This window comes from Antechinus flavipes, chromosome 3 (genome assembly GCF_016432865.1).
Source record: "Antechinus flavipes isolate AdamAnt ecotype Samford, QLD, Australia chromosome 3, AdamAnt_v2, whole genome shotgun sequence".
Classification (NCBI taxonomy): Eukaryota; Metazoa; Chordata; class Mammalia; order Dasyuromorphia; family Dasyuridae; genus Antechinus; species Antechinus flavipes.
The window spans coordinates 633,057,418-633,084,271 of record NC_067400.1 but is presented as its reverse complement, the minus strand read 5'-3'; the positions used below and the strand labels follow the sequence as shown (position 1 = coordinate 633,084,271).

The following is a 26,854-nucleotide window of genomic DNA, read 5'->3' as shown; positions in this document are numbered from 1 at the left end:
AAGTGCCTACTATATGTCGGGCACTGAGAGGAGTCAGCAAGCATTTAAGTGCCTACTATATGTCGGGCACTGTGAGGAGTCAGCAAGCATTTAAGTGCCTACTATATGTCAGGCACTGTGAGGAGTCAGCAAGCATTTAAGTGCCTACTATATGTCGGGCACTGAGAGGAGTCAGTAAGCATTTAAGTGCCTACTATATGTTGGGCACTGAGAGGAATCAGCAAGCATTTAAGTGCCTGCTATATGTCAGGCACTGAGAGGAATCAGCAAGCATTTAAGTGCCTACTATATGTCGGGCACTGAGAGGAGTCAGCAAGCATTTAAGTGCCTACTATATGTCGGGCACTGTGAGGAGTCAGCAAGCATTTAAGTGCCTACTATATGTCGGGCACTGTGAGGAGTCAGCAAGCATTTAAGTGCCTACTATATGTGAGCACTGTGAGGAGTCAGCAAGCATTTAAGTGCCTACTATATGTTGAGCACTGAGAGGAGTCAGTAAGCATTTAAGTGCCTACTATATGTTGGGCACTGAGAGGAATCAGCAAGCATTTAAGTGCCTACTATATGTCGGGCACTGAGGAGTAGCAAGCATTTAAGTGCCTACTATATGTTGGGCACTGAGAGGAGTCAGCAAGCATTTAAGTGCCTACTATTTGTTGGGCATTGTGAGGAGTTAGACAGCATTTGAGTACCTACTATGTGCTAGGCATTATACTAATTAGTATAATGGGGATACAAGAAAGGCAAAGAACCATTCTTCTTTTCTAGGGATGGACAACCTTATAGGAATCATGGGAAGGTCACAAGGAAGGAGATACAGAATAATCATAATGGCTAGCATCGCATTATAAGTATGACCTCATATGGTCCTCACAGCAACCTAAGAGGTCAAAGTTAGTATCACTCTCACTTGACAGAGAAGGAAACTGAGGCAGACTAAGGTCATGTGTACTCAGCTAGTAAGTGTCTGAGGCTGTGTTTGAACTCAAGTCCACCTGATTCCAGACCCTCCCAGCCATCTTACTTTGTGAGGGTCCTGAAGAGGGAGAAGGATGCATTTGGGAATTATAGGGAAAGGGAGGGTCTGAAAACCACTGTCCCACAGGGAGAGAAGGCTATCAAAGGGTCAGCGGCCTCAGAGAATCCTGGAATCACTGTGTGTTTTGTGTCTACTTTGATGGCTCCACAGTACAGCGAAAGGGCCGAGACATTGTCATTTTCTTCTCTGTATTTCCTGAGCTTGGTGGTGTGAATGTGTCACAAATGTTTGTTGAATAAATGAACTCTGAGTTTTTATTTGGGGGGTGTTTCTGTCCTAGGTGAACGGACAGAATGTTGTCAAGGTTGGGCATCGGCAAGTGGTCAATATGATCCGCCAGGGTGGCAACACCCTGATGGTGAAGGTGGTGATGGTCACCCGGCACCCGGACATGGACGAGGCTGTCCACAAGAAAGGTGACCTGCCTTGTTGCCTGGGGACGTGCTGCCATCTCCCCCCCAAGGGCCCTGTCCAGCCTCCCTTCAGCCTCCACGAGCCTGCCACTTTCTAACCTCGGATTGTCACTGAACTGGGAAATGGAGATACCCAGCCTACCCCCCAAACTAGTCTAATGAAGGGGATGTGATTTTTTACCCCTTGGGAAGTAGCTAGCATTTATTGAGAAACCCCAAGTCTGACGGTCAGGGGTCTCCCATCTTCTCGAAGGGAGTCAGCCTCGCAGCCCAGGGGAACGTCCCCACTGGCAGAGGGCAGGCAGAAAGCCCACCCGCCATGGCGCTAACTCGGCTTTCCGCTTTTTCAGTGCCCCAGCAGGCTAAGCGTCTCCCACCCCCCGCCATCTCGCTGCGGTCTAAGTCCATGACTTCGGAGCTGGAGGAGATGGGTGAGGCGGGATGGGGTGGGGCAGAGGGGCGGGCACCGCGGGCGTGTTAGTGTCGCTAGCAGCAGGGGTCCTTGTCCGCGCCTCCTGGCGCCCGCAGTGTCTGCCCACTGTGTCCCCAGCTTTGCTCCTGCTCTGGTCTCCGTGTCCTCGTGCCCCTCTCCATTTCTGTGCCTCAGGCTCTTTCACAATTTTGCAGCTGGTAGAGCGGATGTCCTGGACTAGAGGGTCCAAAGACTTGAGTTCTAGTCCTGGCTTGACCTCATGCCAGTCGGCCATGTCTTCTCTGGCCCCAGTTTCCTGATATGCAAACTGGAGACTGTACAAATACAGCAAACATGGTTCAGCACCAAGTATAGCCTCAGCCCCATGCTGGTCCTGGGAGGGGCAGGGGAAATGCTCTCACGTTTAAGAGAGACTTGTCCTCTGCCCGCTCTCTGCAAGGTGCACAGAGCTCAGCCCCGGGTCCGCCTTACAGGACTGTTTGGAGGCCCAAGAGCTATAGAAATGGGAGCTAAAATGTGCCAGTCTCTCACTGTTGTGCTGTTTCTGTGTCCCTACCACCACTCCCATCTATCCTCTCCCTAGCCTCCCACAAGAGTAAAAGGTGGTTCCCCCCCAGAACTTCAGGAAAAGGAAACGGCCCCCTGGGGAGGGCAGGTGTCCTGGGGTGAGGGGTGGGCAGTCTCCAAGACCCTGGGCCTCCCCCCTCACCTCCTAATTCTTGGCTCCTCTGCTGCTCCCCCCGGCTAGTCTCCCCCTGGAAGAAGAAGAGTGGTGAGTGCGTCCCAGGGCTGGGGGGAGGGCCCCCAGGCACATCCCCATCTCGTTCCCCTCCAACTAGCCCCCCCAACTCTGGTGGCCCCAAGGGATAACCCTCCACGTCCAGACAATCCATTGGCACCCGCTGTTTCACCTGGCTGGCAGACCCTTTGTCCTGTCCTCTCCCTGTGCCCGAGGTCCTACTGACCCTCACCTGCCTCTGTCCACAGATTATGAGCAGGCTCCGATGCCCAGCGTGGAGAAGAAGAGGACGGTCTATCAAATGGCCCTGAGTAAGCGCGCCCACTCCCTCCCCCATACCTACTCCTGCCCGTCCCTGGCCATCTCTCTCCCACAATGCCGTTGCCTTTCTAAATCCACACACTGCAAGCCCCTCCGACGCTCACTGTCCCATTCTCTCTGGTCCTGACATGCTGTGCCCCCCCAACTCACTCTGGCTGTGCTTCCTCTTCTCCCACTGCAGTCCCCAGTTCTTTCTAGCTCTACGCCTTCTCTTTCTGCTTCCATGCTCTCTCCTTCTTTCTTCTCCCTTGGTCCCTCTCCCAGCCAGTTCTGCCCAGGCTGTCCATCCTTCCTCTCCTTTGCTGCCTTGGCCAGGCTCTGCTGTGCGTCCCCCACTCTGCCTCCCAATTCCACTTTTGTCTGTTCTTCCAACTGGCCACTGGTGTGTGTCTGACACGGCCTGATGTGGACACTCCCAGGCTGGACTAGCCTAAATGCCATCCCCCTGTTCTCACTCTGCCTCTGCCCCCCTCCTGGTCCTCCTGCTTTCTCTCTCCCTTCTTCCTCTCTATTCTCCCAATGGCTCTTTCCTCTCTTTGTTCTTCAGTTCTTCCCCCCGACTTGCACTCACCTTCCTTTCCCTCCACTGCATGCCCCAACCCTATTCCTCTTTCTGCCCTGCTCTCCTGCCTCCCCCAGATTCCATCCACTTGTGGAGGATGACAGAAAAGGGTTGCGCGGGAGAACAATTGGCTCAATTTGCAGGTGGAGTGCAAGCCCTCACTAAAGGCACTCCTTCCCTCTCTCCAGACAAACTAGATGAGATACTGGCAGCTGCCCAGCAGACCATCAGTGCGAGCGAGGGACCCGGGCCGGGTGGCCTTCCTTCTCTGGGCAAACACCGAGCCAAGGGCTTCTTCGCCACCGAGGTAAGGAAACAAGTGCCTGCAGGAGCCTAGGGGACCACTAGCTTAGGGAGCTTCAATCCAGCTGCAGAGAAGTCCTTGTTCCCTTTTGGTCCTAAACACTGTCCCCCCCTCATTTCTAGCCAGTCTGGGCCTCCATTCTCCTCCATGCTATGGATCATTTCTGTCTCTCCTTCCTTCCTTCTTTCCTTCCTTCCTTCCTTCCTTCTTTCTTTCCTTCCTTCCTTCCTTCCTTCTTTCCTTCCTCCTTCCTTCCTTCCTTCCTTCCTTCCTTCCTTCCTTCCTTCCTTCCTTCCTTCCTTCTTTCTTTCCTTCCTCCCTCCCTCCCTCCTTCTTTCCCTCCCTCCCTCCCTTCCTTCCTTCCCCCCTCCTTCCCTTCTTCCTCCCTGCCTCCCTCCCTCCCTCCCATCTTTCTTTCTTTCCTCAATCCCACTTTTCCTCCCATCCTTATTCAGTCTTCAGGGTTGCTCTCCCTTCCTCTTCTCTCTGTACCCTCCATTGACCCTCCCATGATGAAATGAGCCAGGGACTCTGGTCCGAGCCCATTTTCACCAGTCGAGATTGCAGGCTCCTAGGCCTTCTGCTGCCCCCTCCAAAGACCAAAAGCAGACAAGCGTATCCAGACTTTCCCAATTCCATTCAATCCAAGATGCCTTTATCAGCATCTCCATTGTGCTCGGGCCATGCTCAATGCTGGCCTCAAAGGGCTCCGGCGTAACCAGGACGGGACTCTTGGATAATTGTGCCCTGGACCCATTGGGAGGTGACCCTGCCAGAATAGCCATTCTTAAAATGATGTTTTCAAATGAAAAACAAATGGAGGATTATCAAGGGGAAGGGGAGGGAAATCAGCATTTAGTAAGCACCTACTATGTGCTAGGCTCTATGCTAAGCACTTTGCAAACATCTCGTTTGGTGAAGGAATTTGGTTCTATTGAACTAGTGACCAAAAACTGTTAAAGCAAGTTTATGGACTCCATGGAATCTGTGTGCAGACCTTCCCCCTCCCCAGGTCAAGACCTACTTTCCTAGAAGAATCTGATGTGGCACAAAACCCCCAAGTACTTTAAGAGGAGAACCCCAACACTGAGTGGACTTTCCCCCAAATCTCAGTAACCTCAGTCCTCATTCTCCCCTTTGTCACCTTCTTTTTGAGACAGTTAACTTGAGCTCCTGCACACACACGTGTACATACATACATGTATGTATGTACACATGCTTCCACACCTTGCATATCATGCACACGCAGTGTGCTCAATGTATGTGTGCATGTGCATACTTATCTGCAAATATACACATGTGCTTACACACCATGCACACAGTATACATGTACAGTGGGTGCAAACATACCTGCAAATATACACGTGTGCTTACACACTATGCACACAATACACCTGTACAGGGTGTGCAAACACACTTACCTGTAAATATACACGTGTGCTTACAAACCACGAACACAACACACATGCACAGGGTGTGCAAACACACTTACCTGCAAATATACACGTGTGCTTACACACCATCAATACAACACACATGCATGATGTGTGCAAACACACTTACCTGCAAATATACACGTGTGCTTATACATCATGCACACAGTATACACGCACAGGGTGTGCACACACACCTGCAAATATACACATGTGATTACACACCATGCACACAATACACATGCATGGTGGGTGCAAAACCACTAACCTGCAAATATACACATGTGCTTACACACCATGCACACAATACACATGCACGGTGGGTGCAAACACACTTACATGCAAATATACACATGTGCTTACACGCCACGTACACAATAAATGACATTCACTGGCAAATATACATATGTGCTTACACAGCATGTGCAATATATATTTGCACAACTCTATTTGCCTGCATACGTACACATGCATATACATTCCCACATGTGTACGTTGCTGCACATTACCTTTATTATGAGTCAAAGAATCCTTTCAAGATAAACATTCTTTTTTTGCAAATAAGAAATATCCCAGTCACTGGGATGCGCTGCTACCATTGACCCATCCATAAGGCTTTGGACATAGTACTCTAACCCCCAATGGGAATCTCCATTTTCTCCTCCATAATGTTTAAAGGGTTTGGACTAAATGACTTCTAATGATACTTCCTACTTAACTATTCTCTGTGCATGAAAAGGATGTTGGGTGAGTTGGAGTCGGCTGTTCCCAGCTTGGGAGAGCTGATTGTTGAATTTTCCATGTGAACATTTAAATCAGAAGTGGGAAAATGCTACAAGTCAGGGCTTGACGGTGTTTTGTTAGTTTTCTAGGCTTGAGAAAGTGATGGAGAAAAGGTTAAGATGTCCATGAAAAAGGGTTAAAAGTACTTCATGTGGACATTTCTTCCTCTGAGAGGGCCCGTTATTCAATGTGTACCAGCACACTTCTGACTACAAAGAGGAACCTCCTCCAGCATTTGAGATCCCTTTTTCAAACCAGCTTCCTTATTTAGGTCCTAATCTTCCTGTCTCTAGGCCCAGCCTTCCCATAGGTCCTATCCGGCCCATAGCATACACTGACCCTTGGCCCTCTCTTACATGTAATGGGTCTTATGTGATAGGAATCAATTGATCTGCTTTCTAGTGAAACTGCAGCTCCTGGAGCCTCTGCATTCATTGGCTTTCCCCAAAGTCAAGAAGCTTCATCTCTTTTTATCTTCTCTTGTCCCACTTCCTCAACAGAGATTTGGCTGTTCTGGCCAAGAAGGACGTAGGTTTTGGAGAGATCATTCCCTGAACTCCCAGGTCACCTTCCTGATAACAGTCAGTATTTGTATATTTGTAAAAGACTTCTATATCAAAGGTATGAGAGGACATGGACAAAGGTCACACAGGATGAGCGGCAGTCGACATCAGTGGACAAAGTGACCACATGAATGAGCTCGCTGAATCCACTTCAGTACTCGAATAGCCGATTTCTAACATTTATGTTGGACACTGAATCATTGGATTTTAGAGCACCAAGGACACTGAGAGCTCCCCCTGCTCTCCAGGCTCTCCTTCCCTGCCCCTGTCCCTCAGGAAATTCTCCTTGGGTGAGTTTCCCCCAGAACATATTTATCACCCAATCAGGGTCTTGGTACCTGTTGTCTACTGACCCCTGGGACACTCTTTCTGCTTCATCGATGAGGTCAGTGTTTGTTTCCTCAATTCCTGCCTTTGTACCAAGGAACTTCATCATATTGGTATGCCCTCAAACATCCTAACCTCTCAGTTCTTCAAGTTGCTAATTTCTAATGAGCTCCTCCTCCACCTCATCTCTCTCTCTCTCTCTCTCTCTCTCTCTCTCTCTCTCTCTCTCTCTCTCTCTCTCTCTCTCTCTCTCCCCACCCCACACAAACAGATGGTCTTACCCTTGATCTTGCCATTTTCCAAAAATGTACAACTTACATGTTCATGAACTCTGAAATCCCTTATATAATCAAACATCTATTGTTGTTCTCCCTCTCCCTCTGCCTTCCAAACTCCAACCCTGATTTTTGTCTAATTTTGGCCCCTCAGTTCTTTCCCAGGTCAACACCCCTACACTAGGCTCATTCTCCTTCCCCATCTTGACCCCTTGGGGAACCCTTCCAACACTCTACTCTCCACTTTTTTAAAGTCTCTTCTCACTTCTCTGATCTCCAATCTAGCCTTGCCAAGTCTCAATCTTAGATCACTCTTACTCCCTGTGCCTTCATTCCTACTCAAGTGCTGCAGAATGAAGGTGAAAACAATCATACAACTTTAACCGGGCCCTCGCTGCTGCTAGGCAATCGTACCTAGAATGCCTTCTTAACTCCTTCAGCCTTGGACCACTCCTCATCACTTAAATAAAACCGTCCTCTCCACAATTACAAGCGATCTCTTGGTTGCCCTACCCACTGATCTTTTCTTAGTCCTCATTCTCTGTAATGATCGCGTATTTAAAATCAGCCGGAGTCAGGAACTCAGGTGAAGGGAAAAATCTTCAGTCTTTATTGAAGGGAAGAGGTGAAAAAAAATTGTGATACATGTGCTTGGGACCTCAGTGCATCAACTCAAGCCTCAGCCCATTGCAATTCTCCTCAAGCCCTCTGCAACCATTGACAGTGCTGGTCACTCTCCCAAAACTGATACTCTCTTCTCTCTAGAACCACAAGCATTCTCCTGGCTCTCCTCCTCCATCTCTGACCTCTCCTCTGTCTCCTTTGCTGGATCCTCTTCCAGATCATGCCCTCTAACTCTAGGTCTCTGTCCTAGACCCTCTGCTCTTCTTCCTCTATTCTACTTCACTTGGGGATTCCGTAGATTTAAAGGCCATTTTTATACTGATGATTCTCAAATCTAGTTATCTAGCTTTGACCTGTCTATCGACTTCCCAACTACTTATGGAGCATATCCAGCTGGACATCTTATAGACATCTTAAAACTGAATTCCATACCTTTCCCCTTCTCCTAACTTCCCTCTTCCAGTTGAGAGTACCACCAGCCTCTCCATAACATTGGTTTGCAAACCAAGTGCCTTCCTTGACTGTTCACCCTCTCAGCCCCCATGTCTAATCTGTTTTCAGGGTCTGTCAATTCTACTTTTGTAACATCCCCTGTATACATCCTCTTCTCTTTTCTAACACCTTCACAGAACCTCATCAACTCATGTCTGGACTTTTATAAGTACCTCTTAATTGTCCTTCTTGTCTCCAGTCTCTCCCCAATTCTGTCTATCCTCTATTCAGTTGTCAAAGGCACCGATCTGACCATGTCATCCCCTAACTCAATAAAGTCCAATGACTCACAATCTTCTGTCTGACGTTCAAAGTCCTTCATACTACCTTTCCAGTCTCCTTACACCTCATCTCCTCACATACTGAGACCAATGCCACTGGCCTCCTGGCTGTCCCTCAAACACCACACTCCATCTCTAGACTCTGGGCATTTTCCTGGATTGTCCCCCATAACTGGAATCTTTTCCTTCCTCATCTCTATCAATTGACTTCTGCTAAAATTCCCCTCTTCTCTGACAGGCCTCTCTGGCACACCTTAATCTTAATGCCTTCCCTCTGTGGATTGTCTCTAAGTTATCTTGTCTTAATCATATTTGTAACTAGTCATTGGCACATAGTCTCCTCAATTAGACTGAGATATTTACAAGCAGGAATTGTCTTTTTCCTTTTTTTTGGTATCCTCAGCCTTTAGCATGACACTGGGTATACAGTAGAAGCTTAATCAGTGTTGACTGACTTAGAGGACATCTAGACAAGATTTTCCCCTCATTTTTAAAAATATAGTTTATCAATGTGTTTTGCCTTTATGTCGCGGCCATAAGAAAGGGTTCGCTATGAATTTCCATTTAGAGGGAAGAAACCCTCTCCCATTCATATCGAACCCGAATCCTTTCTTGTATTAAAAAAGATGAGAAAAATATCCAAATGTAGTGGCTGCCTCTGCCAATATATACCACATTCTGCCCTAGTAGTACCTTGGTCGTCCACTGTGGAGAAGGAGAAATGCTTCATTATTTGGCCTCCAAGACCATTATTAACTGTCCAGTTACTCAGAGGTTTGCTTTCTTTGAGTAAGTTTTCATATTAAAGAATAAGAAACTAGGTTTGGGGAGAGAAATGACCTGCTAAAAGTCATTCAGTCAAGTTAGTGGCAGAGATGAAATTCAAATCTATCTCTTTTGAATCCCAGTCTAAGGTTCTTTCCACTGTGCAGCACTGCCTCTGGGGTGAATGGCATCCATCCCCTATCTGGTTCTATTTCCCTCTGCCCCCTCCACTCCCTTCTCCTGAGTCTATCAGCCTGTGTCACTCAGATCCTTTGTAATTAGTTCTTTTAAACACACTTTATCTTTTTTTTTTTACATTCATTGTTTTAAATTTTGAGTTCTAAATCCTCTCCCTCCCTCCAGCTCCACCCACAGGAATTATTGAGAAGACAAGCACTATGATACCTATTATGTATGTGAAGTCATGCAAAACATATTTCCTTGTTATTCATATTGGGAAAAAGGCAAAAAAAATGAAGTGAAAATCTGCATTCAGAGTTCATCAGTTCTCTCTCTGGAGGTGGGCAGCTTTTTCTTTTTTTTGGTCATGGATCCTTTGGAATTGTCTTGGATCATTGTCATGATCAGAGTAGTCAAATCGTTCCCAGTTGATCGTCATACAGCGTTGATGTTGCTCTGTTCAGTATTCTGTGGGTTCTGCCCACGTTACTTTGCATCCATTCATATAAGTCTTCCTAGATTTCTCTGAAATCATCCCTTTTTAAAAATTTCTTACAGCATAATATCCTATTCCAATCATATAGCACAACGTGTTTGTCCATTCCCTGATAAGCAAACCCTTGATTTCCAATTTTTTTTACAATTATTAAAAGAGCTGCCATAAATGTTTTTGTACATAATTGCCTTTTTCTTTAGCTTCTTTGGTATACAGACCTAGTAGGGGTATTGCTAGATTAAAGAGTAGATATGGTTTTATAGCCCTTTGGGCACCCTTCCAAATTGCTCTCCAGAACGGTCGGACCATTTCCCAACCTAACCAGCGGCGCTTTCGTGTCCCAATCTTTCCACACCCCTTCCAGCATATATAATTTTCCTTTTTTTGTCATGTGAACCAATCTGATAGGAGTGAGGTGGTAACCTCAGAGTTGTTTTGACTTGAATTGCTGCAGTTATTTGTGATTTAGAGCATTTTTTCATGTATTTATTACTAGTTTAGATTTTTTCTTCGGAAAATTACTCATTGATATCCTTTGACCATTTGTAAATTGTGGAATGACTCTTATTTTTGTAACTGGTTAGTTCCTTATATATTTGAGAAGTGAGTCTTTTATTTTATTTATTTATTTTTAATAACTTTTTATTGACAGGAAATGAGTCTTTTATGAGGAAAAACTTGCTATAAATTCCCCACTGTTTTTTGCTTTCTTTCTAATTTTGGCTGCATTGCTTTTGTTGTGTAAAAATTTTCTAATTTCATGTCATCAAAATCATCCATTTTACTTCTTGTGATATTCTCTCTCTTTTTGGTCATAAACTCTTCCTTTAACCATAAGATCTGATAGGTACAATTTCCCAGAGCCCCTTAACATACTTCTGTGGTTTCCCAATGTCATTAGGGTAGCGTGTATGTGTGTGTGCACATAGCTGTGTAGGTCCCGCAGTTTCATGGTTTTATGAGTCTGTGTGTGTATCTATGTATTGTACACATGTGCACACACACACACAGGGGTCGGTCCTTGGCATGGGAAATTCCCTCTCTCCCATGTGGGCTGGCTCCTTGTCCACACCTCCCAGCTGTAGAGAAGAACCGGGACCTAGAGATAGGTAGGGTTAGGGTTAGACCTAAGCCCAATGGCTCATCGCCAGCATGAGGTCTTCCAGCTCTCCCTGGGCCGTTCCTCACACATGGACACATGTAGGGACACACGTATGTCTAACAGATATCAGGTAACATTGGGGTGAAATAAGATCCATAAAGGGTCTGCAGATGAGTCCTAAAGTTAGTCAGGGACTCCAAGAGATAGTAGCGTGCTCCTGGTCTCTGTGTGTGTTGTAGGAGGGGGGGGCACAGACAGGGCAAAGGCTGTGAGGAAGGGTCAGAAGACCAGCTTGGCTGAACTGTGAGTGGATAGATGCATCAACCAGAGACAAGCACTAATTCAGCACCTGCTGCTTGCTGGCCTCTGTGGAAGTGGCTAGGGATGCCAAGGCAATGGCTGCAGCCTCCCTCCCTGCAAAGGGCTTTTATTTCAACCCTGGAGGGAGACAACATGCCAGGGCCCGTGGAATAAACTCTAAGGAAAATAAAGATGGAGCCAGACGAATTATTCTAGGGCATTTGGCATTCTGAGGGGGCAAGAAAGAATCTGTGGAGAAGGGCTACCAGGAGTCTCGGAAGAGGCAGAGAGGAGGGCGAGGAGGAGAAAGGGAGGCTCCTCCGGGAAGGGCAGAGAGAAGACCTTTTGGAGACCGGAAACTGAGGATAGGACCGGAGGACTTGGTTCGGGATCTTAGACTAGGAAGTCCTGGCGTGACCAAGACAGGGAATGCCGCGTGCTTAGAAAAGGAGACTTTGGCGGCAGGGCAGGAGGCCGAAGAACAAGAGGCAAGAAGGCGAACTAAGATGGGAGCCCGGAGAGGCTGTGCAGGGCAAACTGAGGGATGCCGGGACCAGTGAGGGAAACTGGGGAGTCCAGGAGGACAAGGTTACGGACCTCCACAGAAACAGGGAGGCTTGGAAAAGGTGCGTTTGGAGGATGAGGCCATGAAATGCGGCCTCTGAGATGGCTCCGGGACACCCAGTTTGAACCATCCAGCAGGCAGCTGCCCGTGCCATTGAGCCCCAGAGATAGAGCGGGGATCTGGAAGGCAGCGGGGAGGAGGTGACCAAGAGAGGGGCGCGGGTGCAGGGCAGACCTGTGCCGCCCAGGGGGGATGGTGGGCCGGCCAAGAAGGCTGGGAGAGAGGCTTGGCTGGGAAAGGAGAGAACCAGGTGCGGGGGGATCCCAGAGGGGAGCTGGGCTGGGGACGGGCAGTGAGAGCAGGCCATGTGACCCGGCAGTTAGCCTCATTGATAACTTAGGAAAGAACCGATCAAGCGAAGCAAAGATGACAAACCGGACTGACGGAGGGAGAAAAGAGCACGGGCTTGGCTGGGGCGGGAGGAGAGGGACAGGAGGCTAAGGTGGGCGGTGGGGGCTCTGGGCGGGCCAGAGGTGGAAGAGAGCACGGGTTTGACTTGCTTGGGGTCACCTCGCAAGTGTTTGTGGTAGGATTGGGACTCAGGTCTTCCTGCTCCCAGGCGGGGGGGCTCCTTCAACCTCCCCATCCCCCAGCCCTTCTTCCGGAGACCGTCAAGGCGTAGGTCTCTAACGCGAGCACGGACCTCGCTGTGGCCTGCAGTAATCACCGCCTCAGGGCCCCACATTCAGGGAGGAGACCCCGGCCCGGACTCGGAAGAGATGAGGGTCCCCCACCCGGCTATGATCCTCCCCTCCCCCCTCCTTGTCCCAAGTCCGGAAGCGGCGCGGGGGCTGGGGGCTCCCCGGGGGGAGGGGGGGAGATCGCGCCTCCCGGCCCCTCCCCCAATCTCCCGCAGGGTCTCTGGCCTCTCCGGCCCCACCCCCTCCTCTCCCCTTCCACTTCTTTCCCGCTTTTTTGCTGCCGCCTCGAGCTCGCACCTAGCGCTTCCTTCTACACACGCTTCCTGAAGAACCCTTAGCCCTCCTGAGTCTGAGCGAGGCGCCAGATGGCGCGGGCCGAGTTGTGCGCGCGACCCTTACTGCCCCCCAAATCACCCGGCAGCTGGTGGCGTCACCAGCCGGGGGCGCAGTCTGATTGGTTGGAAGCCTCGAGTCGGGAAACGATTCTTTGATTACTACTTCCCCAGCTTCGCCCCTCCTCCTGTCCCTCCTCTCGTTCCCCCTCCCCTATTCAATCTCTCTCTCTCAGCCCCTCCCCCTCATCCTCTTCCCCCTTTCAGCCCTTCCCCCTCAGTCTGTCCCCCCTCTCAGTCCCTCCCCCCCAGCCTCTCCTCCATCCGTCTGTCCCTTTTCAGTTCCTCTGTCTATCACACTGTTACAGCCCTTTAGCTGGGAAGGGTCCTCAGAAGGAGGCCAGTGTCTCCCAGGCCAGAACAAGAGCTCCGCCCTCCCCACCCCGCCCCCAGCTTCTGGTCCTCAGCCACTTCCCAAGCACCCTCTGCATTTGGGGCTTTCCCCGAGCCTCCATTGTCCCCTCGGGGCTCTGCCCGTTCCTGGCTCTTGGCGCCGGGCGAACCAGGTCTTCCCAGCCTTCTGCATCACAGCTTCCCCCCCTCTGAAGACATCCACCTTGTCCACCCAGAACCTTTTCTTCCCCAAGCTAAGCCGGCCCGCTTCCCCTAGGCGGTCACCACAAATCGGGACTCCCGCTCGCCCTTGGATGGACGTCCCCCTTTGTGAAACTGGGGTAGCCGTAACCAACACGACACTCCAGCTGAGATTTACCAGGACAGGTGTCATGGAGGCATAGAGCTCTGGATTGGGGCCAGAAAGACGTGACCTCGAATTTGGTCACAGATTATTTACTAGTGACCCCTGCCTCAGTTCCCTCATCTGTTCAATGGGGAACCTACTCCCCACAGTTGGAATGAGGATAAAATGGGAGAGGTTTAAAGTGCTTTGTAAATTTTAAAATGTCCTATGAATGTTAGCGTTCAAAAGATCCAACGAGACACTTGCTTCCTTATCCCTGAAAGTGATATTTTTCTTTCCTTTTCCTCATTTAAAATTTATTTTTTTTAACATCCTTAAATTATGAGCTCCAAATTCTTTCTCCCTCTTTACCGTTCCTTACTCCCCCCATGGAGAAGGCAAGCAATATATCAATCATACATTTGAGAACATTTTCATATTAGTCGCATTTTTAAAAGCAAGATTTAAATAAGAGAGAGAAGTCTCCTTCAATCTGCAGTCAGAGTTCAACAGCTCTGTCTCTGAAGGGCAACAGTAACCTTTCATCATGAGTCCTTCGGAATCGTCTCGGATCATTGTATTGATCCGAGTAGCCCAGTCTCTCACAGTTGATCACCCTTCCCACACTGCTCTAACTCTGCACCTCCCAGGTCTCACTTCATTTCATACAGATCTTCATGTTTTTCTGAAACCAGACTCTTGTGCAAAGCACTCTGTCCCAATCCTCAACTAGCTTGGCCATTCTCCAATCGATGAGCATCTTCTCCATTTCCAATTCTCTGCTGCCCCGATAAAAGAGCTACTATAAATACATATAGGTCCTTTCCCTTTGGTCTCTTTGGGATACAGATTCAGTTGTGATATTGCTGGATGAAACCGTTCGCTCAGTTTGATGGCCCTTTGGGCAGAGTTCCAAATTGTTCTCTAGAATGATCGGGCGGTTCACAACCCCACCAACAGTTCATTAGCATCCCCATTTCCCCAGTCCCCTCCAACATGTCATTCCTGACGGGTGTGAGGTGGTACTTCAAAGTTTTGAAAATTTCTCTTCTTACGTTTCTCTAATCACTAGTGATTCAGAGCATTCATGTGACTCGAGCAAGCTTTGATTTTTCTCTCTGACAAAGGCCTGTTTGTATCCTTTGACCACTTATCACTTGGGGAATGGATCCAAGTCTTAATTCAACTCAATAACATTCGTTTTCTTGACTGCTCTATGATACGATTCCACTCCAAATGTTCAAAGGGACTATCTGTGCCTGATCTGCGATAGAACTTGCTAAGCTTGTATCGATTTCATCAGCCAGTCAGATACATTATATTTGACACTTGTATATTGATATAATTTAGAATACAAAATGGTTTAAAAACAACACAGGACTGGGCCCAAATAGGCACTGGGAGCCAGTTCCTCTAGGCCAGGTGACCAGAATTTGTCAAGGACAGTTAGGTTCTTTCTCAGTCTTTCCTACTCTTATTGTATGGCAGCTCCCCACTAGGCAATTGTGTTGCGTCCTTTCCAATCCAAAGGTCACTCTCCTTGGCAGAGAAAACAGAAATGAAATAAGAATTAGACAGCCCTACCTTCTTTCTGTTGTTACAACTGTACCATTTACCTTGAACGTAGTCTTCATGCCCTTTCTCCCAATATAACTGGAAACAAGGTATCTTTTGTTGTATGCATCAGTCTCAGAGCATTCTGGGCTTTACCATTTCCAGTGTGATTTTTATAGGACCTAGTTTGCCTTTATATTCATCCTCAAATAGATACTCTTACTTCCTCTTGTTCATGTGTCCTTTTAAAGATAAATTAGTCATGAATTTCCTATTCTACCATGTCAGTCTCTTCAGACAATTCCTATTTTTTCTCTTCATTCAAATAGTTTCTCATTTCATTAGGATTTCATTTTAGAGTTACTTCCTATCCTTCCTGGACCGACTTCCCCTGTAGAATTTTAGTCAATAGGTTCTTACTTCTCTTTGTTCTGTATTTTTTTTTAAACTCTGCTCTTCCATATATATAGGGTATATAACAAATGAGACCTGACTTTCTTCTCTATCTTTAGTTAAAAACCCTCTAGGTCAGGGTGTTAAACTCAAATAACAGAAAGGGGCCACTAAACCCTACCTGAGGATCCCAGTGGACTGACTGCATGCCGACTTAGAAAGACCCAGATTAATTATCTGTTCTCGTCTATTTTAAATTCATGTTATTAAATAACTCAACATTTTAATCTGGTTGGGCGATACTGGGGAGTATTGTGTTCCCAAGTTGTCTGATACTTCTGCTCAAAAGTGCCTAGCATTTCTACCTCAGCAACCAATTTCTTGATATTTAGAGAGAATCAAACCTAGAAAAGAGCTCACCTTGTTGGTTTTACGCATTTTGATGAAGGAAATTATTCATAAAACAAGTGAAGAAATGATTTGTTCATTGTGTTTTGGGCTGGCATATATTTAACTGATGCCTGGATAAATGAACTTTCACAAGCATATGGGACCTCTGTGCCAGGTTAGTGATCCGTTTCTCAAGCTCACCTATTTTTTTCTTTCTATTCAGTGTACTAAAAAATTACTGTCTCCATCTATTGCTTTATACCCCAATGTTCTCTGTCACACTTGCCCTCCTGAATTTCCTCAATAGTTTATTTTATTCATATATAATGCTATCCCTCCCCACATCCTTTTAACTGTCCCGTTTCTTTTAAATGAAGACAGAGGTATATTCCAATCATGTATCTCTTCCCACCAAGACTCAGTGATACTTAGGTCATATATGTCTCCTTGTATTAAAATCTTCAATTCATCTTGTTTGATGCCTAACTTTGGGTATTTGTGTGTAGATATTTGAGGTAATGAGTTTTACTACTAGCTTCTTTCTTGTACTGTATCTCCTGTGAATTTCTGGGTGTCTCAACTGCTATTCCCCTTCCTCCTTCCTTGTAGCTACTCTCTACAGTATCAAATTTGTTTGCTATCCATAGGGAGTTTTCTCCTTTTCCCATTCTTTTAAAATTTCAAGCCCTTTTGGTAAGATTTGTAAGATAGCAAGCAAATATGTCATTACCAATTTTTGTCATGTGAACTACCATTCCTGACTTGGAATCTGTTATTTAAAATATATTTTTTATTTTCCCCAATTACACATAAAAACAACTTTTAATATTTTTAAGTTTTTAATTCCAGATTTTCTCTCTCCCTTCCCTCTTTCCATCTTGTGAAAATAAGTTATGTGATATAGAATATATACGTATATATATGCAGTCATGCAAAACATATTTCCATATTAGTTGTGTTGCAAAAGACCCAAATTTTTTTTAAAAGATGTGCACTGATTCACATTCAGATTCCATCAGTTCTTTCTCTGGAGGTGGACAACATTTTTCAGTGGAAGTCTTTCAGAACTGTATTAGATCATCGTATTGCTGAGAATAGTGAAGCCGTTTCCAGTGGATTGTTGTACAATATTGTTACAGTCTGCATTGTTTTCCTGGTTCTGCTCACTTCACTTTGCATCAGTTTATGTAAATCATCCCAGGTTTTTCTGAAACCATCCTATTTATCTTTTCTTATAGCACAATAATACTCCACCACAGCCATGGTCCAAAAATCTAAATCCTATTTTAGATGTGGTCATCTTAAGCAATTGTCCATGAGGTTGCCTGCTCCTTTCATTTATTCTGCCCTTCTTCAGCTTGTGCCCCTTCAGTCTGTCTTCCCACCAGTTCCTCTGTTTGTTCCCCTCAGTCTTTCCATCTGTTCCTATCTGGTTTTAAAATCTCTTCTCCACTTCTTCTTTCTTTCCCCTTGCTTCTTCTGGAAAGGCAGGCAGGGAGGGAGAGACAGACAAACACATACATACACATACACAGAGGGAGAAAATGTTGTTTGCCTTGAGTCTTTCTTACCTCCCCTTCCCTCCCCTTCTCCCTCCCTCTCTAGTCTCAATCTGTCTTCCTCCATTGGTGTCTTTCTTTTCATCCCATCCTCCTTCCACTTTAAACTCTGGAATAATTAGCCAATTATCCTCCCCTTCAATCTGTCTGTTCCTCATCCCAGTCTGTCTTGCCATTTGATCTGTCTGTCTCTCCTCAATCTTACCCTTTGAGCTCTGTGCAGAGAGAGTACCCCTATCTTAAGACTAATTTGTCTATTCCTGTCTCAATTTACCTCTCTTCAATCCCCCTTTCTCTCTTCCTCGGGAGCTCTGTCCCAACTATAAATTCTTCTCAATTTGTCTGGCTCGATTTCACTTGTGCTCTTCTCAATCTTTCTGCCCCTTTTACTCTCATGGGTCTGCCCTCTGATCTCCGCTCTCTCCATCTGTGCCCTGCCTTTTTTCATGTATCCGTCCCTAGCTCCCTCTACTCCGAATTGTGTCCAAATTGTCCCCATCCTCATTCCCTTTTCCACAAGGACCCCCTAATTTCACCAGTGTACCTCACCGCCATAATCTCATCTCCATTGTCTCTCTCAGGCTCTGACGTCAGCCCTCCCTTCCCTGGGCGTCCCCTGGCAGCGGGGGTAGGGGTCCCACCTGGCCCCACCTGCCCCCCCCACCAGTCCCCAAGTCCTCCCTGATTTTTGCCTCAGGGAACGGTAAGTCTGTACTCCCTGTTCTCCCCAACTTCTCAGGTCTACTTTGGGGACACTTCCTGCCTACTTTTCCCCCTAATGTCTTTTTTCTTTCTGTCCTTTCAATATTCTTTGGGGAGGTTTCATTGCTCCAAAAGAGTCTTTTCCTTTCTCATTTTACTACCCTTCCAACGTCCCTTTGAAGGGGCCCAGACCTCCGCTGTTACGTTCTTATTCTTATTCTTATAGAATAATTATTAGAATGAAAGGGGCTTTAAAGACCATCAAGTCTGAGCCTTTCCGTTTCACAGATGAGAAACTGAGCCCCTGACAAGAGAAGATTCAGGGCCACCATCAGGACTCCCAAACAAGGTAGGCCAGGAATCAAGTCCAGGAAGAGTCAGAAGAGAAAGAACTCTTAGAGACTAGCTACAATTTTTGTCATTTAAACAGGGAATGAAAGGCTCCTATTTGACAGAACTAGCAACAATAGGTACGGGGGGGGGCAGGTTTCATCTCATCGATTTTTATTAAATGTCCCACGTTTAAGGTTCCACGTTAAACTGGGGATGCTGTTACTTTATATGAGGCACCTCCCTACCTGCAGGCCTTTGCCCAAGATGTGCTCTGTGCCTGGAATGCTCTCCCTCTTTCCCTTGGCCTCCCTTCCAGAGTCAGCTCAAGCACCACCTCCTTCAGGAAGTCTCTCTTGCTTCCCTCCATCGTCGGTGTCTCACCTCTCTGAAATCACCCTGTACTCATTCTATTGTTCTTTCTCGATGATCATAGTGTTCTCCTCCTCCCCCCCACCCCCAGCGGAAAGTTGAGTTCCTTGGATGAATGAAACATTAAGCACCGACGGAGGGAACAAATGGAAAATGTGAGATGGTCCTTGCTTCTCAAGCTCACATTTTAATAGAAGCCAGCCTTGAGAGCAGGAACCCTGTCATCATCTCTGTAGGCAGCCAGCGTTTAGTTGCCACGACTTCGCAGAACCACGGATCTCAGAGGCATTTAAGCCAACCCTCACCCCGCAGGGTCCCCTCTCCAGAAAAAGTCCCTCAGCCACAGCTTGGAGTCCTTCAAGGAGGGGCAGCGTGTTTCACCCTGGCCAGCTCCCGTTGTTCCAAAGTCTTCCTGACACTCGGCCTGGATGGACCTCTTTGTGGCTTCCCCCGTCAGGGGGTCTAACTCTTCCTTCCCTGTCAGATAGTGAGAGAAAAGCTATCCCATCTCCAGGCCCTCTCCCCTCCAGCTCCGGTCGTCACACGCTCTTAACATCACACTCACTGAATGCTGAATGAAGACAGAGGGAAAATGGCCTAGTCCCTGATCTCAGGGAGCTTCATTCTCCCAGGGGAGCAATGGTCTAATCAGGGGAGCAAACCTGCACACATGTACACCCGCATTCACGTCCAAATGGTAGATAAATGTATCCATGGCTAGATACACATACAGATGTATACGGATCGAGGCACACGTATACAAAGGTATCTCTAGATACGTGCGCAAACAGCCGTATTACAAGGTAGAGCCAGACACCAAGAGGGGAGCAGAGGGTCCCTTTGCCATATTCCAAGGAGGAAGTTAGTCAGCTCTGAAGGAGAATCAGGGGAAGCTTCCTGCAAGCAGGCGATCAGAGTGGAACCTTGAAAAAAGAGCGAAGGCTCATGGGGATGAAGTGGGGAAGCCCCAGGAGGAGCTGAGGACCCGGTTGCCATCTTGCCTCAGACGCTTGCCATTTAGGCAAAGGCCCCTGGCTCCCTGGGCCTGGGTTTCCTCCTCTCTAAATGTTCTGGGGGGCCTCTGAGGATCCAGTTCGAGGTGTGTGATTCTCTGGAGAGGGCATTGCAGAGGCTGCTGGATGGCGCGGAAGCCGGAGTAGGCAGAATGAGCTCTGCAAACCGGTGATCCCGACCGTGGGACCAGCCAAGGGCAGTGGGAGCCAGAGCAGGGTGGGCCTTTGTGTTTTTTATTTACCAAGGCAACAGTGATTTGATAGAGCCTTGTCAGTGGGGGAGGGAGACTCACGATCAAAAGAACAACACAGCTTTCTAGAAGTGTGATCCAGTGCCCTGGAAGATAGTGAGATCACAGTCATTGAAGTTCGAATGATCGCAGGCAGGACAATCCCGGTTGGGAGCTGGTAACGGGCACCCCTTTCAGGATCAAGTTCAGGATGGGGAAGCCCCTCCCAACTGCGAGCCTCTGGGAGGAAGGGCCTCTGAGGTTCAGAGGACTTGATCAGTCCCGTGGACTCAGGAAAGTCCCAGATCCAAGGCAGCGGGCTCATAAATCCGACCCGGGAGAAAGGGCAGAGGCACATAGAGATCCCTGCCGAGGGGCTGGCGGAACCGAGGGCAGGACCGAATCCGGGTCGGGCCAGAGCGGGGCCCGCCAGGAGAAGGGCGAGATTCGGGCTCGACGCAGAGTGAGGGGCAGGATTGGAAAGACAGTGGGACCGGAGGCGGAGGCCCCGAGCTCCAGTCCTGCCGTCGACACTAGCGCGTGCCCCATGTAGGGAGCAGCCGGGGCGGCCTCCCGCTTGTGCCAGGGTGAGGGGGCGGGGACTCCGTGAGGCATGACGGGCTGTAAATGGGGGTCCTGCTGCCACGCAGAGCAGACGGCTCTCCCAGTAACCTCGGGGAACGGGCGGCGGGGGCTCCAGGGGGTCTTGTGGCCGGTGGGCCCGGCTGTTGGAGGGCAGAGACCGGCCTGGCTGACGGGAGGCCCAGGCGCACGTCCCTGTTGTCTTCCCTGTGCAGGAACGGCCCCCCTGCTGGGGGCAACTGAACATGGCAGGGTTTGCATAGGGAGCACTTGCCACAAGGGGAACTGAGGCAAGATGGCACCTTACTGTCTGGACTTAGGATGGCACAGAGCAGAGAGCGGATGGGAGGACTGGCACTGGAGGCCAGGCCTGAGCAGGTAGTAGCGGTGTGACCTTAGGGAACCCACTTGACATCTCTGAACCTCAGTTTTCCCCTTACACAATGCTTATGACAACACTTGCATTATTATGTGTCAGGCAGAGTTTGGGTGTAGTTCTGGTGAAAACAGGAAGAGAAAGGGCCCCATAAGCCATCAGCGATGGAGCCACTGAGACCCCAGGGTACTTGACTCGAGTGCTCGTGGCAGGCTCTTCCCAGCAACCAAAGGGCCCCATGGCTTCTCGGCAAAAGTTCTGGGGTTACCGCCCTCTCCCTTTTGGTTGGCTCTTTTCCTCGTTCTCAAAGAGTCGAGCTCTGGGTGTCTGACGTGAGCTCTGCCAGAGGCCAGACACAGAGTCCCTCTTGAAGGCCTTGAAGGTCCCGGCCAGCCCAGCCTCTAGGAGGCTGTCGGATCCCCAGTGGCTGCCGTGCCATTATAATGAAGAAAATACCTGATCCCGTTTGGCTTTGGGGAGGAACGGAGCTGAAGGATGTAACTAGACTCGTGCCGGCAACATAATCCAACCTTTTCATTTTATTCAGGTAGGGAAAGTGAGCCCCAGAGAGTGAGCTCAATGGATGACCCCGAGCCGGCAGAAGCCGCCAACATACTGAATGCCAGTCATGACCCAACAGATCTCCCCGGCCCGAGGCTGAACCTGCCAGATGGGGTCCAATGCAAATCTTGACGCTTTGGTTCAAAGCAATTTACTTCACAAGCATGAGACAGAGAAAGGCCGGTTAGACGGGAGTTTGAAAGACCTCTGGGGAGCCTGGAGGGCCACAAGTGTGATAGTAGTTAAAGAAATAAGATGGCTGTCAAGAAAGCTACTGCCGCTAACGCCAAGGCCCAGTTTCTAGGACTGGGAGACAATCACTCTGCTCTCTGCTCTCTGCCCTGGTCAGATTCCATCCGGGATGTTTTGTTTTGTTCCGGGCGCTACATTTTAGGAAGAAAACTGATAATGGAGAGTGTCTAAAAAGGCAGCCTGGATGACTGAGGGTCTCAAGCCCACCCCTTATGAGGGTCAACAGAAGGATAGGAAGAAATTTTGCATGAAGACTCAGGGGGAGCACAAGAAGTGTTTTCAAATACTTAAAAGGCCATGATGTAAAAGGAGACTAGACTTGTTCCACTTGGCCCTCGAGGGCAGAGCTAGGAGAATGGGGGAGGATGCAAAGGCGCAAGTTAGAGCAGGGTGGTAAAAACTTTGGAACTCATCTCCCCAAGTAGAGCCATCCCAAAGTAGAATGGATCACCTCGGGGAGTAGCTCCTTCCCCCTCACTGGAGGTTTACAAGTAGAGGCTGGAGAGGCAGAAGGTGAAGGACATCCTTTCAGAGAAGGTGTCGGACAGGTGTCCAAGAAGGTCTCTTTCAACTCTGAAATTGTGATGCTGGGACTTGCCCAAGCCATTGAAGTGGGGAGTGCTGGTGTAGGGATAGACAAATTGACGGGTGAAAAAAACTGGGGGTGAAGAGATTTGATAGGAAGTCATTGTGACACTCCAGGGGGTCCTCACATTGCTCAGCTCTTTTGTTTCCACTATTGCCACAATTTTTGAGAGATCTGATCTTGGTCATCAGGGAGAACATCGTGGTCTCCCTGTCGCCTCTGTTATTTTCTAATGACATAAAAGTTCACACTTTGCCCTCCATATTGCTTTATTGTTAATTACAGCCTGGTGAAATAGGGAGTGTGAGGAGTATGAAGGGAGGAACTATTTGCCAAAATCCACAGAATCCCAGAATTCTAAGGGACCCCAGAAGTCATCTAATTGAACTTGAAGCAGCCCTCTTATCACATCCTCAACAATGGTCCTCCAGCCTCTCCTGAAAACCTTCCACTAAGGAAGGACCCACTATTCCTGACGCATCCCTTCCATCTGGGAACAGCCCTCCTTGTTGGAAAGCTCTTTGTGATGTGAAGCCTAAATCATCCTCTCCCATGCTTACCTAAGTCCCTGGTCCTGCCCTCTTAGACTACAAGCCTTCTTCTACTGGCCAAACATTCCCCATTTCTCTCCTGCCCCATCATATATCTTCTCCAAACCCAGCATCCTCTTTCCTTCTAGTAATCCGATAGCCTGAACTTAAAGCCCTCCACCATTCCGAAATCCAATCCAGCACCAATGTCCATTCTAAACTGTAATGTCCAGAGCTGACCACTAGGTTTCCGAGAGGCTCTGATCAGGGGCTGGTATTTCTGGACTCTTCTAATCAGCCTCACGGTATCCCGGCTTTTTTCTGAGACTAGACCCTGTTTAAGGCGTCCGATATCTAGCCAGGTCTTCTTTTAAGACATCAAAAACAGAATTCTGAATGAAAATGAAGTCCTTTCCATTTCTTCTCATTAAAAGTTCCATTAACTCCCTATTAAAAGAAGTTCTCCCATGAAGAGAACTTCTAGGAGTCAGCCCTTCCTCCTAGCCTGTTAAGACCGTTTTAGATCTTCTTAGCCAAAATATTGGCTCACACTCACTCTTGTGTCATCTGAAGATCTGATAAGGATACTATTAAATCAAGTCTTTGGTGAAAATGTTAACCAGGCCAGGACCAAACTCAGATCCTTCGAGCACTTCACTCGAAACCTTGTTCCAAACTGACAGCGAACCTTAAATGATCGCTCTTGGAAGACAAACCACTTAGCCAAGTATGCATCTATTTAATCGCATTATCATGTAACCCACATCTCTCCATCTTTTCCACATGAAATCCATGAAACACTATCAAATGTTTTGCAAAACTAAGCAAATTCTATCCAGATATTCCTTCTAACCACCAGTTCCACAACCCTTTCCAAAAAAGGAAACCAGTGGGACGGGTTGGCCCTTTGGTTTCCCTTTTATTGATACCTTTTTGTCTTTACTGGACAATATGTGAGCAGGGCTTTTCTCCTTCCCCTGCCCCATCTGCAATCTGAACCTTTCCTTGGGACAAAGACAAAATTTGGTGAAGACATGTGAACTATTCTTTTTTTTTAATAATAACTTTTTATTGACAGAACCCATGCCTGGGTAATTTTTTACAACATTATCCCTTGCACTCGGTTCTGTTCCGATTTTTTCCCTCCCTCCCTCCACCCCCTCCCTAGATGGCAAGCAGTCCTATATATGTTAAATATGTTGCAGTATATCCTAGATATAGTATATGTGTGCAGAACCGAACAGTTCTCTTGTTGCACAGGAAGAATTGGATTCAGAAGGTAAAAATAACCTGGGAAGAAAAACAAAAATGCCAATAGTTTACATTCATTTCCCAGTGTTCGTTCTTTCTTTGGGTGTAGCTGCTTCTGTCCATCCTTGATCAATTGAAACTGAGTTAGATCTTCTCTTTGTCAAAGAGATCCACTTCCATCAGAATACATCCTCATACAGTATCGTTGTTGAGGTATATAATGATCTCCTGGTTCTGCTCATTTATATGAACTATTCTTGATAGAAATCTTAATTTCCAATTTTCCGATTCCAATTTCCAATGGGGAAGGTGTTACATGACTAACTGCTTGGCTCAGGGAAAGGGCACTGAATTTTTGATTCAGAGGACAGGGGCTCAAATCCTGCCCTTTATTACCAGTATGACCTTGGACAGATCCCTTTCCACTTTGGCCTCAGTTTCCTCATCTGTAAAATAAGGGAGTCAGACTTGCCTTCAGAGGTTCCTTCTAGCTCGGGATCTTTGATGCATGATGCTCCTTATTCCCAAGCGACCAATTTCCAGGGAAGACCTTAAAGCACTCATCTCTCCCCTTCCTCAAGGTGTCAAGAGTGGACTTTGGACTTTAGATGAGAGCTGGGGTTGAATCGAGATCTTGACCTTTACTAGCCATTTAACCCTGGGAAATTCACTTAGCTCCTCTGGGCCTCGGTTTCCTGATCTGTAAAATAATTTGAATCTCTCCACACTCTACCTCAAAGACCTGAAGAGAGTAGGTTGATTTACAAACCATTTGGGGTGAGGCGGAAAAGGCCGATGATCTCCTTGGTGTGTTGATCTCCCAATGAGGGAGCTCCTTTCACTCACACAGGTCAGGCCTGGCTCCTCTACTCAAGAGAGCTGTAAGCATGCTTGGAAGGGCTGAGTCCTCCCAACTAGTACACTTGCCAGAAGACTCAACCTTAAGCCCGAGGACTGGGGCAGTGTGGTCAAGGGCTGGCCAGTGACAGCCAGTGGCTTCTGGCTGCTCCCAGGACACTCCCTGAGACTAAATTGCAAAGTGGGTTCCCCGTGCCATTGAAACCCCAGGTCCTGTCCCAAACAAATACAATCATAGTAACTAGCATGGCGTATCGCTCAGGTTTGCTTCTCATTGGATCCTCCTCACGACCGTGAGGGGTAAATGCTTACTGGGGGGTCATTATCCCCACTGTCCTGAGTAGTAAGAAAGGTACAGAGAGTGGCCCCAGAGTCACTACAGAAACGTGGGCCTTGTGGTCCCCTCACCCGTGGCGGACTTCCTCACCCTCCCCTTCCCTCTTCCTCTCTAGGACCTTTCAGACATTTCACAGCCCAAGATGCTCTGGTGGCCAGTTGCCAACTCTTTGCATCTCTTTGCACACTGCCCACCCAGGGGGAAGAGGGTTCCGGGTGACAGATCTGGGACCCATGATCCTTCCCTGCAGCCTAGGAGGAAGGGAGGGAAAGTTGGGAGGGCGCCGGAGGGAGGGAATCCCGACTAACTTCCCTCCTTGTTGCCTGTTCTATCTCCCTGCCCTTGCCGCCTACCCAGTCCAGCTTTGATCCCCATCACCGATCCCAGCCTAGTTACGAACGGCCATCTTACCTGCCCCCCGGACCTGGTCTCATGCTTCGACAGAAGTCCATTGGTAAGTGCTGCATGGGGCTCCACTTTGGGTGGGGGGTTGGCCGTTACCTTACCGCGGCCAAGAGCCACGTCTTCTTCCCTCGTCCCCAGATTCGGGGGCTGGACTTGCGTGATCACGGAGCCTCCTTTCCCTGCTCTCCTTCTGTAAAATGGGGGTGCTCACTTGTTTGCCCCTCTCTCTCGGTGGGTTGTTAGGAGGAAATTTCAAATGGGGTAGAAAGGCGAGTTAGTCAAGTCCAGGACTGCCCCAAGATGGCGGCCACTTTCCCAAACACAAACCTCCTCCAGGGGTCCTGCCACCTCCATCCACCAAGTGCTTGGTAAGCGGCCCTTGGAGAGGCAGTGCTGCTTCTCGGCTAGGGCTGGACACTAGTGGGTCAGAGTCCGGGGCTTGGCAAGAGGGGCTGAATTTGAAGTCTGCCTCAAACCACCGCTGGATCCCAGATGGATCACTTGGCCTTCTGAAGCTGAAGGCCTCTTTCCTTCTCAATCTCCTCCTCTGTAAAATGGGGATAACAACAGGGATGGTGGCAGCCTCACACTAGGGTTGTCGGGAGGGTGGAAGGAGACGTTTGTAAAGCACTTCCAAACAGCCAGTCAGCTCCGATGCTATCTGGGTCACCCCCGATGGTGTCTGGGTCACCCCCGATGCTGTCTGGGTCACCGGGCCGCTTGAGGTGTGCTGGCAGGGGGCCAGGGACCATTCCTGCAGGGGCCACTTTCCCCAGCCTCTCTGGCAAGGAGCAGGAGTCTTAA

At 48.3% G+C, this 26,854-nt stretch overlaps 1 protein-coding gene across 2 annotated transcripts in view; it reads left to right on the top strand.

Moving 5' to 3' along the window:
- SHANK1 (SH3 and multiple ankyrin repeat domains 1) overlaps positions 1-26,854 on the top strand; it is an 83,856-nt gene that overhangs the window by 49,079 nt on the left and 7,923 nt on the right. The window contains exons 17-22 of one of the 2 annotated variants that reach the window (XM_051990284.1): positions 1,320-1,455; positions 1,803-1,883; positions 2,634-2,657; positions 2,873-2,935; positions 3,696-3,814; positions 26,003-26,099. In XM_051990284.1, the coding sequence (XP_051846244.1) occupies positions 1,320-1,455; positions 1,803-1,883; positions 2,634-2,657; positions 2,873-2,935; positions 3,696-3,814; positions 26,003-26,099 (520 nt within the window). The remainder of the gene's footprint in view (positions 1-1,319; positions 1,456-1,802; positions 1,884-2,633; positions 2,658-2,872; positions 2,936-3,695; positions 3,815-26,002; positions 26,100-26,854) is intronic. The other variant, XM_051990285.1, reaches the window with a different exon arrangement.